Source organism: Lampris incognitus, chromosome 9 (genome assembly GCF_029633865.1).
Source record: "Lampris incognitus isolate fLamInc1 chromosome 9, fLamInc1.hap2, whole genome shotgun sequence".
NCBI classification, from domain to species: domain Eukaryota; kingdom Metazoa; phylum Chordata; class Actinopteri; order Lampriformes; family Lampridae; genus Lampris; species Lampris incognitus.
Genome location: NC_079219.1, coordinates 39,410,705 through 39,425,034, shown reverse-complemented (window position 1 = coordinate 39,425,034; position 14,330 = coordinate 39,410,705). Strand labels below are relative to the sequence as shown.

The following is a 14,330-nucleotide window of genomic DNA, read 5'->3' as shown; positions in this document are numbered from 1 at the left end:
AAGTGACCTCTTTAGGTTCAGCTGACTCCAGGTACCACCTTATAAACAATACAGTGGCATAACCACCGAAACTGGCAATCGGTTTCATATGCAAATATGGGTGTGACCATTAACTAGAGTTACTTAAAATGGCCATGTGTACTATTCACAGAGGATTGGGGAATGTTGCAATACAGTATTGTAAGATGGGGACAGACGTACTCTTAGAATCAGAAACACTTTGTCGTTTCATTTCAAGCATCGTTTCCCCCAGCCCGCAGCAGTGCAACACGGACAAAAACACATCCAAAAACTACAAGAACACACATATCCAAACTAACACATATATCTAAACAAAAAAACAAAAAAAATCACTGTCCAAGAGAACGAACACCAGCCAGGATGACTGTATGAACTGCTGGTCTGTATGGGCTAGCAGTTAGCCTAGCCTGCCCCACTTCTGCATCCTGTCAGACCATCCTTGGTGTTTCCTCCTCGGGCGCAACTCTGGTCAGGGCCACGGTCCTTGGGCCCACAGGATGCAGCAGACCAAGCTCCCTCAGCAGATCCAACGCCAGCTCTCCCAGCCAGAAACCTTCGACACACCTCCCCGCACTCCACAAGACGAATACAGTTAAGGTTAGGCGAGGTCGCCGCCAGACCACCCTCACTCAGTGTTATCAGAACTGCTGGTCTACATGGGCTACCAGTTAGCGTAACCTGGTCCGCTTCTACATCCTATCAGACCGCCCTCGGTGTTACCTCTTCGGGCACAGCTTCAGGCAGGACCGTGGTCCCTGGGCCCATAGGACGCAGCAGACCAAGCTCTCCCAGCCATCAAACAAAGACAAACTTAGATGCAGATGTGGACAAAGACACTGCATGGATGGTACTCAGTTAGGCCACCATAAACGTGAAATCGCGCCACCATCTTCCCACACCAATACGGTGTGGGAATGGACTCCATCATAATGTGTGCAAAATCATAATGCATATAATGTGTTTGTTTCAATTCAAATCTGCCAACCTGTTTATGTTTTAACATAGTATCACAAACAGTAGCCCCAGCCTGCTTTCCCCTGGTGGGACGGGGCCTGGAGGGCTTTGAATTTTTGAGTTGCGGACAGCTCAGCTCACTTACTGCAGTGCACAGCAAGTGCCCTTCTGCTGCTGTGGAAAAAATTATGGTCTACATGGAGGAAGAGCCTTATGAGGCACTTGAAGTTTCCCACAAAAACAAACATGAAACCATCACCTAAATACAATATTTCATTTCCTAAACAGGTCAGTGGCTTTTTAACACCGGGGTCACATAAGAATATAGGGTGCCACCATCAAGGAAAAAGTACATTATTGGAATAAACCCTAGGAAGAAGGATGCCGATGACTATCTGCCTCCCTTTTGGAATGAGTCATTATGCTCTTGGCTCCCTGGGTGCAGTTAGGGAGGAGGCTCATGGGTCTGGACATGTGTCTTGGTTTGGCTGGGCTCCACACGTCGTGTGGACATATGCAGCCAGATCAGAACTAAGCTGGGGAGTGTTCCCTTACCACTCTCCCATGAGCAGAGCATGCATTGCTAATCGGACATAAACATTCATCTTCAAATTCAGCTCCGCTACAATGAGCTTCCTATTCCACTCGGATTCCATGACAAACTTAGGAGTAAATTCCCCATGATCCCTCCAGCCTCCCTGTCCACTGAGATGGTCATGTAGACAAGACCCCCAAGGCAAGCCGACCTTTTTGCCAAGCTCATTGCTGTAACAATAGTGGTATTTTTTCAAAAACAAAAAAACAAAAAACAAGCTTCCTCCTCCAGCGACCTGACTTCTTAGTTCTTTTGAACTATAACATCATGAAAAGATCTTAGGTTGCTGGGGTGGGGTGGGAGGGGGTCAAAAAGACAGATGGGAGGGCAGGGGTAAAGAGCGGGTTAAGTTATAATCAGGATCATAGGAGGTTTAAATTGAGGTTGAAAATTTATTTAAAATAAATAGCAATCAGATGTTTATTTGAAAGTTGGGCGAGGGCATAACACACCAATGTGCTTATCTTGGGCTCTCTTGGGTGCACATTATTTTTCTGTATTATTCAAATCATTTACTTTTGTATTTCATTCTATGTCACCATGTGAATGTAAATGTATGTACATTTATAATGAATATGTTATTACCTTAGAGAATAGATGTAGATGCGTTGTGCAATGTCAACACCATACATATTTTTTTACTACTTTATGGATCCCCGTGGGGAAACTCTTCCTCTGCATTTAACCCATCCTATTTTTCAGTTACTTGATATATATGTAATGCTTATATATGTAATTTGTATATGTAATGCTTCCTCCATAATGAAACCAAATGTAAAAAAAAAAAAAAATTCCCCCGAATGACGAGAGACACTACAGCTGTGGCAGTAGCGATTTGTGAAAGGAAAATATACTGATATCTCATCAGTGAGGAAAACCTAAATGAGGCCCTGTCATAGCTGAAGGTAAGTTCCAGACAGTGTGGACCGTTTCAGTAGTAAAGTCTGCAAGAGTGAAAATGCTCCTGAGGCTTTGTACAAACTGTGCACATACTGCTGCGCTGCTATACCAGCTGCTTGAACTGGTTTATTTTCAGAAGAGACAGAGGTTGTGCAGTGGGATTCACACTTTCACTCATTACTCTTTTTCCCTCCTTGCAGGAGAAAGAGAAAAACACAGTCACGGTTGAGGTGTCCTTGCTGACAGACTGTAGCATCACTAACATATGAGGAGACGTTACCACTGGTGAGGGCGTCAAAGTCAACATGGAGCTGTGGTGCAAAAGGGAATGCATCTCTTTAAGTGTGTGCTAGCATAAATAAATGAGGGGAAATAAAAAGCATGAATGGCGACACTGGTCATCTCTGTGGTACAACAGACAACACAATATACAACACAACAAAAATAAGAGTTATGAGAAGCAGCAGCACAGTCCTCGTGACCTTGCTGCCTAGGTTACCTGGTCGTTCCACCTGAAGTCCGGGGTAATGATAAGGCGCACGCGGAGGACGGTGCGTGTGATCGGCTGGATGTTGGCCTCCATCATGATAGCGGGGATCTGGTGAACACACTGTTTGACCTTTAAACCAATGTTGACGTGGTGCAGCATGTGACCTGGATACAATAACATCACAGAGTTAACTCAGACTGGTGTCAGTAACAGGCAGAATGCAACTAAAGTCAAGATGTGACAAGGATAGACTCTAGATCTTAGTGTCAGTGCACTGGTATTCCGTTGACCTGGAGATGATTTTAACCATTGCATTTAAAACAAAGCTCTGTTTGGCCCCTGCACTACACTGCAGACCTTTCATTATCCCCAAATGAACTGGACTGCTGGAATAGGCTCCAGCATCCCCGCGACCCTGAGAGCAGGATAAGTGGTTCAGATAATGGATGGATGAACTGGATCCCATCTTATGATCACTGGGACTGTCCTTTTGACTATCTTGCAGTCCTGGCTCATGAGCAAAGGCACAGCATTTTGCCATGAGGACCCCTAGAACAACAGGGTCTAGTCACATACTATCCAGGATCGAGAATATAGAGATTTTTAATTTTAACCTAACAAACTAGCCTCTATGTAGTTAAAGTTGTGCTACCATAAGTAAAGAAATCAGCAGGTGTAGTGTTTAATTGAAAGGAAATCCTGCAAACACATGACTACAGTGCATGTAATGGGTACACCACTGTCCTCGTCAGAAAGCCATCTTCAAGAAACTATGCTGCCTAATTCAGCAAGATCTAAATAATTTCTCCATACTCATTTTACAGATTAGTTTTACTGTGTCATACGGTTTTGATTTTGGTTCCCTGTAAAACTTTTTTATGCCTTGCCAGTTTCTGTTTTTACTGTTAACCATCCCATTTGATTGTGAAAGTCTACATTCCGGTAAGTGGACTGTGACGCTTCTACCACGGCTTTGAAGAATAATAATAAAACAATAGAAATAACAGAATCATTGTCCTCTCCATTATCAATGGGGAAACTGTAATGTTTGAGCAGGTTGTCTTGATGCATGCTCAATAATCCAGGTAAGGAAATCACAGAAGGTTGAATCAGTTCATCCGGACACAACGTTTATTGAGAGAAACGTTTCATCACTCATCTAAGTGACCTCTTCAGTCTCAACTGACTGCAGGTATCCCCACCCTTATGAACAATACAGTGGCATAACGACCAAAACCAGCAATCGGTTTCATATGCAAATTACCATGACCATTAACTAGTTACAATGGCCATGTGTACTATTCACAGAGCATCCCCATTGACACAGCAGCTGGGAAGGGGAGAAATCCCACATTAAACAGGCCTTGGTTAAGTGTGGCTAACCTAAGTGGGCGTTTGTCAAAGCCAGGAAGGCGCCCAAACAGTGCACCAGCTGATCGAAGAGGCGAGGAGGACAACAGCTGTCTAAGCATAAACCACTGGTAATACTGTATGTGGCGAGAGTGTCGGAAAAGTTGAGATGCGTATTTTCCAAACACCGTGTCTCAGTAGCTTTCAAACCCCAAAACACGCTGCACCAGAAGTTGGTCCACCCCAAGGATTAGGTCCCCCAGCACAAACAGAGCAATATAGTGTACGCTGTTTAGTACTGGTAGGATTGCCGTGACTTGTATACTGGGGAAACTAAACAGTTGCTGGCCAAGAGGATGGCACAACACAGAAGAGCTAACATGTCAGGCCAGGACTCTACAGTCTACACCCATCTACAGGCCAGTGGCCACTCTTTCAAGGATGAGGATGTCCACATCCTTGATAGGGGGGAACGCTGGTTTGAACGGGGAGTCAAAGAGGACATCTACGTGAAGAGGACACGACCATCCCTGAACCGAGGGGGGGGGGGGATAAGAGTACATCTGTCACTGTCTTACAATGCTGTGATTGCAATGTAATTATTCCCAAATACTCTGTGAATAATACATCTGGCCAATGAAACTCTAGTTAATGGTAACACTAATTTGCATATGAAACATATCATTGGTTTCAGTCATTATGTCACTGTATTGTTTATAAGGGTGGAATACCTGCAGTCAGTTGAGACTGAAGAGGTCACTTAGATGAGTGATGAAACGTTTCTCCCAATAAAGGTTGTGTCCAGATGAACTAATTCACCTTTCTGTTTAAGCAGGTTGAATTCTTAATTTTATGTACAGGATATGGCTTAGTGCAGTGATTTGACACAAAAAAAAATTTACATTTCTGGTAAGATGTCCTCACCAATCTCATCCTTCCTCATTTCTTTGAGCTTGTCCACAGTAAGTTTCCTCTCTTCCAGGCGCCCCAGCACTGTAGGGGGAAGGGTGGAGAACTGGCGCAGAGGATGGGCAAAGCCCCACAGCCGCTTGTCAATCACCTTACATAGGGTGAGCAGACGGTAGGTCATTGCTGGCCAGCGCTTCCTCAAGGCGATTTCAAACAAGGCCCTGACAATCCGGGCAGCATTCTGGTAAAAAGATGAGGATGCAGAAATGTTGGTGGTGGAAGAAAGGGAATATTGACAGACTGGGAAGTCATGAAATTGTGATATCCTCTGAGCAAAAGTCACCTTAACAACTGAAGAGGACATAAGGGTCAAGACTGATGATTAATCATGTCTGACCTGGATGCAGTCAGGCTGTGTTCTGACATCTAGGTCAGCTACAGCTCTGAGCTGACGAATTCCTCAAGTTGACTTTGAAGGAAAGGTCAGGTGGTAGTGTGGACTGCAGACAAGACTTGTCAAGTCTTTGGATATGATTAATTTGGTCAGGTGTTCATGTGATCAAATTGATTAGGGAGGTCTGAATGTGCTCTAGTGATGGATTGGGTGAAACTTGCTGTTTTGACTAGACACTCACATGACATCGGGCAGGTCTGGCAGTAGACTGGAATGTGTTACAAGCTGGAGACATACCATGGAGTGAGAACATCATATCGTAGACTACTACACTATATCTGCTGGTGAATACAGAGAATATTTAAAACACAAAGCTTTATAACTAATAACTCTTCTTAGAGTAGAGTGTTTCCATCAACAAGGGATCTGTATTCTTATCATGATGGATGAATTACTATACTCAGGTTTCAGCCCCTGCTGTTGTTTAGGTTCAGTATTTTCTGAAGGATTTTGATGTTGTAAATACTTCGGTGACCCCTGGTGTGTCTACTCAAGCCATAAAAACTTTTTTTTTCTCTTAGGGGGAGTCTTTCTGCTTTGTGCTTTAATGCAAGAACTGTAAACTGCTCAGTCCTGCAAACCCTTACGTGTGTAATTGTGTTTGTGTATGAATCTAGGGTTACATGAGCTATTGTGACTGCAGACATGACTACATGTGCATATAGCTTGTGTGGTAGAGCTTCTGTACACATGCATGTGTGACTGTTTTGTGCAGGTTAGGGTGGCATTGTGGGGCTAGCTTAAGGCATGGCCTTTGTATCCTGATGTCTGGATTTAACATCAGGCCTTTTTTTTTGTTGTTCCACTATGGATGCTATCACAGGATCCCTGGCCGCACATCTGAAATCAGCCAAATTAGGAGCAAAGAGGGAATCAGCCCAAACTATTCCAAATATTCAGACACATGGAATCAGTTACTGCGGGAAATCTTGGATAGATGGGTTCACCAGAAGATGAGACGTTTACGGAAGGGGAGATAAGAGAAGGAGGAAGAGGGATCAGATTCCCTTCATTTTATAATATATCGCAGAAAACATATTAATTTCCATATTTGTAAAAACATGTAATTTTCAAAAGGATAAGGGCATGATGCCTGTTAGCAGATTAACTATGACAGTTCATAAGATGCTCTAATACATCCAACAATGGGGTACAGATAAAACAGGAGACATACTTTGTCTTTGTGCATGCTCAATAATCAAGGTAAGAAAATCAAAGAAGGTTGAATCAGTCCATCACTCACCTGAAACCTATCTGTCAGTAAACGTTGCATCCAGATGAACTGATTCAACCTTCTTTGAGGAGACATGCTTGTTTATTTATTTGGGAATGATTACTGAAAACAAAGAGATGACCATCTGGACCTATAGGCCTACCTCAAGTGAGCAGTGGACAGAACACAGAGAAATATCATGATGAGCCTTGGTAACTTGTTTTGTTGGATATTACGGTAGTGATAAACTCTTTGGAGGGGAAATTGGGAGAATAGAACTGCTTTAAGCTGTCTCCAGGGGTGCACCAGGAATAATAAACATTTGTGATAAGAGTGGGAGACATGAACGCAGGATGTCTGTGATAATTACCAGAGGCAACGATTTACTGAGACTGCAGAAAACAACTTGCAGTCAAGGCCCAGAATCCCATATGAATGATCTGAATAATCCTTCATTTCCTTGTGGAAAATGTTTTTTCATTTACAGTTTGAATATATTTGATAGTTTTGTTAATTTTACTGCAGATGTACCAGATGTGTCGGCATTGATTAATAAATCATTGTCTCTGGTCCCTTACCTGTGAGGGGTAATGATGAGATGTACAGTAGGCTCACCTCAATGAACCACTGAATGGCTCATTAGTATAATGAGCAGGGATTCAGCTTTGTTGATAACTGGCCTTCTTTCTGGGGCCGCCCTTACCTGCTCAAAGCAGACAGCATTCACCCAACTGGGGACAGTGCCGCTGTTTTGTCTAGAAATATAGATAGCTGTCTATGTTTAGTTTGACACTAGTGACTTATCACTCAGCAGGTTGCAGGTGATTAGAGAGCCTGCTAGGTTTAAATCTAGTGTGGATGTGGAGTCAAGTAGTTTAGTTGATCTGTCTAGTAAGGGAATTTCTCATCATATAGATTATGAAAGCGACTTTATTTGACATTGTATTCCTACAATGCTTTGTATTCTCACAATGAATTCATCCTCTGCATGTAACCCATCCTACTGTATAGGAGCAGTGGGAAGCTGCAGCACCCGGGGACCAACTCCAGTTCTTCTTTCCATTGCCTTGCTCAGGGGTACAGGCAGGAGTATTGACCCTAACATGCATGTCTTTTTGATGGTGGGAGGAAACCGGAGCACCCGGAGGAAACCCACACAGACACGGGGAGAACAGGCAAACTCCACAAAGAAAGGGCCTGAGATGGCCTGGGGTTCCAGCCCAGGACCTTCTTGCTATGAAGCAACAGGGCTAACCAGTGGTCCACCATTTTCTATTTTACGGCTTTCATTTTCTTAAACTCTTTATACAAGGATTTTCTGAAATGTCAATTGAGTAAATGAACAATAAATTAAATGAGTACGTGTCCTGCATCTCTGATGCATTAAAATCTGAAAGGATGCAGCACATTCATTACTGACATGTCAAGGGGACACGCCCAACATTTTCCCTAAAAACGCTACATTGTCAACAACAGATCGTGTTGAAATCATAGAAATTAATGAAATAAACCACAACATGCTACTTTGGCCCATCAAGGAATGAATATCATAAGGAGAGTTTAAACTTGCAGTCGATAGTGGCAAGGGAGAAACAGACTTCAATGTTTCTCAGCTTAGATGCTGAGAAAGCATTCGAAAGAGCTGACTGGTTATTTCTGGAGCAAACATTGATAGAAATGGGCTTGTGAGAGCAATTTAGTACGGCCGATTCACTTGACATACATGTCTTTGGACTGTGGGAGGAAACCAGAGGAAACCCACGCAGACATGGAGAGAACATGCAAACTCCACACAGAGGATGATCCGGGACGACCCCCAAGTTTGGACTACCCCGCGGCTCAAATCCAGAACAGTCCAAAGATGCAGGTCAGGTGAACTGGCCATAATAAATTGCCTCTAGGTATGAATGTGTGTGTGTGTGTGTGTATGTGTGTGTGTGTGTGTGTGTGTGTGTGTGTGTGTGTGTGTGTGTGTGTGTGTGCGTGTGTGCGTGTGAGCCCTGTGTGATGGACTGGTGGCCTGTCCAGGGTGTCTCCCCGCCTGCCACCCAATGACTGCTGGGATAGGCTTCAGCATCCCCGCGACCCTGAGAGCAGGATAAGCGGTTCGGATAATGAAATGGATCATGGGCTTGTGAGAAGAATTTGATACCTGGATTAATCTGCTCTATAAAAACCCTAGGTTAAAAGTCACAGTTAACGGTCTTTGTTTCACTTTTTTCAAGGTGGAGTTGGGCATGAGGCAGGGGAACTTACTGTCACCCATCCTCTTTGTGCTTCGTACTGAACCTTTAGCGGAAGCTGTAGGCCAAAACGTAGAGATTCAAGGAATAATGGATGAAAGAGGGGGAACACATTAGCTCTGTTTGCACATAATATTTTGTTTTTTATATAAAAAAAAGCTGCTTCTTCACCAGGGGAATGTAGCACGTGGGAGGATCACGCTATTCCCCCCAATTCCCCATCCCCCCCCGAACAGGCGCCCAACCAACCAGAGGAGGTGCTAGTGCAGCGACCAGGACACATACCCACATCCGGTTTCCCACCCGCACACACAGCCAATTGTGTCTGTAGGGATGCCAGACAAAGCTACAGGAAACACAGGGATTCGAACCAGCGATCCCCATATTGGTACACAACAGAATAGACTGCTATGCCACCCAGACGCCCAGCATTAATTTCTAAATGTATCTTGCAGAAAGAGACCTAGGATAATACTTAAAACTATTTGTTTGCCAAAAGATAATGGAGGCCTGGCCTGCTGAATCTTAAACATTATTATTGGGCTGCACCGTTAACTGCAATGGTGGCATGGATCAGTAATGACCAGGAGACAGAATGGGATCAGATCAAGCAGAGCTAAGCACAGTATGTCTTTATCAGTACTGCCTTTTAGAAACAAAGACTGTTAATAAAATTAAAATTGAAAATGAATGGATGAAGCACACTTTGAAGGTTTGGACAACAGTTAAAAAAAATGCTCGGGGGACAAGTGTCAATTTCAAGGGCCATGCCAATGGTAGGCAATATAGAATCCCCCCTCCACAAGGGATAGTGGATTTAGAAAATGGGCCAACAAAGGTTTTAGCACAATAAACCAATTATTCAATGGAACAGAACTCAAATCGTTTTCCCAACTTCAAGAACAATTTATATCAAATTTACAATTTATATACAAATCAAACGATTTGTCTAGGTACCTCCTAATAAGACACTATATCACGAGAGAGAGAGAGAAAGTAAAACGCAAATAAAATAGAAGACTTAGTATTGCAGAGAAATGCTTTCCAACTAAAAACATGTCTTTCATATATATAAAAGGCTTATAACTGAGATCTCACAAAACACCTGTAACATAAAGGAAAAATTGGAATTGGAATTAAATATAATTGAACATAATACATGGGAAGACGTGTGCAAGCTGTCATAAAGGAATAAATGGTCAATTATGGAAAGAATTTGACTGTAAATCAAAAATCAGGTATTTTAAAAAAGCTCTCATCATTTCTTCATACATGAAAGAACCCTCTGTGGTATTATGTTGGAGAAAATGTGGAAAAGTAGGGGAACATCCACAAATCTTTTGGAACTGCCAATTAAGTCAAGGGTTCTCGAAAAGTGTAAAAAACAGAAAACTGACAACATTTTAGAAACAGATGTCCCCCCAGATCCACCGTTATTTTTGTTAGGAGCTGTACCTAAAGAGATATATAGCACAGATCAAGTCAAGTCAAGTCAATTTTATTTGTTCAGTCCAATGGATACTTTCATTGATTGCCAAGAAAATGATAACTGTGAAGTGGAAGGATGCAAAACCACCAACCATAACTCAATGGGCGCGGAGACTGAAACGGGTTTACATAATGGAATGGATGACTGCAAGTCTGCAACTGAAAATGGACACTTTTATATGAAGGCGGACTTGTGTTACACTATACCTAGGTGTTTAACTAAGTGAGAAGGGATGTTGTAACAAAACTGTGTTATTATAATGGAGTACCAATGAAAATACCATTGTTATGTTCCTCTGTAATTGACCATGTTCTGCTGCAAATGCCCCCCCCCCTTTGTAAATGTCTTCTTTTTTTACTTGTTTAATTTAATTATTATTGTGATTATTTATTAATTTTAACGGTATGAGGTCCTATGTCAACCCAGCCACCGAGGACGCACAAGCCAGTGCATTCTTAGTACTGGTCCCAAGCCCAGATAAATGGCAGGAATGTATCATGAAAAACATCTGGCATAAAACCTTTGCCAAATCAAACATGCAGATCATAAATCAGATTGCCATACTGGATCGGCTGAGGCTCGAGTTACCAATGATCGCCACTGGTACTGTTGGCCAGCAGGGTGCCAGTGGAAATTATGCTACTGTTGGGCGAAGGAGAAGGAGCGGGAAAAGGCATATCCAGAGGCAGCGGCAGAGGACGAAGGGTAGGAGTGTGAAGGTGAGAGTCGGAACTTTGAATGTTGAGACTACGACTGGTTAAGGGAGAGAGCTGGCTGATATGATGGTGAGAAGAAAGGCAGGTATACTGTGTGTGGAAGAGACCAGGTGGAAGGGGAGTAAGGCCAGGAGCATCTGAGGTGGGTTCAAGCTCTTCTACCATGGTGTGGATGGGAGGGAAAATGGAGTAGGGGTAATTCTGAAGAAAGAGTATGTCAAGTGTGTGTTGGAGGTGAAGAGAGTGTCAGTGAGTGATGAGTGATGAGTATGAAGCTGGAAATTTGAAGGTGTGAAGATGAATGTTATCAGTGCAGTTGGATGAAGTGCTGAAGAGTGTTCCCAAGGAGGAGAGAGTGGTGAGTAGAGTGAACTTTAATGGGCATGTTGGTGAAGGGAACCGAGGTGATAGGCAAACATGGGGTCAAGGAGAGGAACGTGGAAGGACAGATGGTGGATTTTGCAAAAAGGATGGAAATGGCTGTGGTGAATACATATTTCAAGAAGAGGGAGGAACACAAGGTGACTTATAAGAGTGGAGGAAAGGGCACACAGGTGGACTCTATCTTGTGCAGAAGGTGCAATCTGAAAGGGATTGGAGACTGCAAGGTGGTGTCAGGGGAGAACGTAGCTAGGCAGCATCAGATGGTGGTTTGCTGGATGACTTTGGTGATCAACAAGAGGAAGAGAGTAAAGACAGAGCCAAGGATCAAATAGTAGAAGTTGAAGAAGGAAGAATGTTTTATGGAGTTCAGGGAGGAGTTAAGACAGGCACTGGGTGGTAGTGAAGAGTTGCAGGGTGGCTGGGCAACCACTGCAGAAAAGAGACAGCTACGAAGGTACTTTGTGTGTCATCTGGACAGAGGAAGGAAGATGAGACTTGGTGGTGGAATGAGGAAGTACAACAAAGTATACAGAGGAAGAGGTTGGCAAAGAAGTGGGATAGTCAGAGAGATGAAGGAAATAGACAGTAGGACTAGGAGATGTGGCATAAAGTGAAGAGAGAGGTGATGAAGGCCAAGGAAAAGGCATATGGTGAGTTGCATGAGAGGTTAGACACTAAAGAAGGAGAAAATAACATGTACTGATTGACTAGACCAAGGGACCGAGCTGGGAAGGATGTGCATCAGGTTAGGGTGATGAAAGATAGAGATAAAATGTGCTGACAAGGGAGGAGAGTGTGTTGAGAAGGTGGAAGGAGTACTTTGAGGGGCTGATGAATAAAGAGAATGAGAGAGAGAGAAGGTTGGATGATGTGGGGATAGTGAATCAGGAAGTACAGTGGATTAGCAAGGAGGAAGGGAGGGCAGCTACGAAGAGGATTAAGAGTGGAAAGGTGGTTGGTCCTGATGACATACTTGTGGAGGCATGGAGATGTTTAGGAGAGATGGCAATGGAGTTTTTAACTAGATTGTTTAACACAATCTTGGAAAGTGAGAGGATGCCTGAAGAGTAGGAGTGGAGAAGAAGCATACTGGTACCGATTTTCAAGAATACGGGTTATGTGCAGAGATGTAGCAACTACAGAGGTATAAAGTTGATCAGCCACAACATGAAGATATGGGAAAGAGTAATAGAAGCTAGGTTAAGAGGAGAGGTGACGATCAGTGAGCAGCAGTACGGTTTCATGCCACGAAAGAGTACCACAGATGCGATGTTTGCTTTGAGAGTGTTGATGGAGAAGTATAGAGAAGGCCAGAAGGAGTTGCATTGTGTCTTTGTAGATTTAGAGAAAGCATACGACAGGGTGCCGAGAGAGGAGGTGTGGTATTGTATGAGGAAGTCAGAAGTTGCAGAGAAGTATGTAGGAGTGGTGCAGGATATGTATGAGGGAAGTGTGACAATGGTGAGGTGTGTGGTTGGAATGACAGATGGGTTCAAGGTGGAGGTGGGATTACATCAAGGATCGGCTCTGAGCCCTTTCTTGTTTGCAATGGTGATGGACAGGTTGATGGACGAGATCAGGCAGGAGTCTCCATGGATGATGATGTTCGTGGATGACATTGTGATCTGTAGCGAGAGTAGGGTGCAGGTTGAGGAGAGCCTAGAGAGGTGGAGGTATGCACTGGAGAGAAGAGGAATGGAAGTCAGTAGAAGCAAGACGGAATACCTATGCATGAATGACAGGGAGGACAGTGGAATGGTGAGGATGCAAGGAGTAGAGGTGATGAAGGCATATGAGTTTAAATACTTGGGGTCAACTATCCTAAGTAACGGGGAGTGCAGAAGAGCGGTGAAGAAGGGAGTGCAGGCAGGGTGGAGTTGGTGGTGAAGAGTGTCGGGACTGATTTGCGACAGAAGGGTACCAGCAAGAGTTAAAGGGAAGGTTTATAAGATGGCTGTGAGACCAGCTATGTTATATGGTTTGGAGACAGTGGCACTGACGAAAAGACAGGAGGCAGAGCTGGAGGTGGCAGAGTTGAAGATGCTAAGATTTTCATTGGGAGTGACGAAGAAGGACAGGATTAGGAATGATTAGAGGGACCGCTCAGGTTGGACGGTTAGGAGACAAAGCAAGAGAGGCAAGATTGAGATGGCTTGGACATGTGTGGAGGAGAGATGCTGGGTATATTGGGAGAAGGATGCTGAATATGGAGCTGCCAGGGAAGAGGAAAAGAGGAAGGCTAAAGACGAGGTTTATGTAGTATGTGGTGAGGGAGGACATACAGGTGGCTGGTGTGACAGAGGAAGACAAGAGATGGAAACCGACGATCTGCTGTGGCGACGCCTAACGGGAGCAGCCGACAGTAGTAGTGGTGATAGTAGTAGTAGAAGTAGTAGTGGTAGTAGTAGATGAGGTCCTATGTCAGGGAACGTTTTGTTCTGTAAAATATTGGGGGAAAAAATAGAAAGTTCAAAAAAAAATTTTTTTTAACTACGAACCACAAAGTGGCAGGAGTACCAATCCGACTGCCCCTTAGACTGCAACACAAATCAAGAACCGGATTTTCTGAGCGAAAAACAAATGACCTTTTATTTACATCGCCTACTGAGTCA

The 14,330-nt window shown here is 43.7% G+C and overlaps 1 protein-coding gene across 1 annotated transcript in view; it reads right to left on the bottom strand.

Annotated features, from left to right (window-relative positions):
- The window catches only part of ascc3 (activating signal cointegrator 1 complex subunit 3), a 252,364-nt gene that overhangs the window by 50,881 nt on the left and 187,153 nt on the right, over positions 1–14,330 (bottom strand). The window contains exons 21-22 of the mRNA XM_056285681.1: positions 5,235–5,460; positions 2,970–3,124 (exon numbers count right to left, since the gene is read on the bottom strand). Of these exons, the coding sequence (XP_056141656.1) occupies positions 2,970–3,124; positions 5,235–5,460 (381 nt within the window). The remainder of the gene's footprint in view (positions 1–2,969; positions 3,125–5,234; positions 5,461–14,330) is intronic.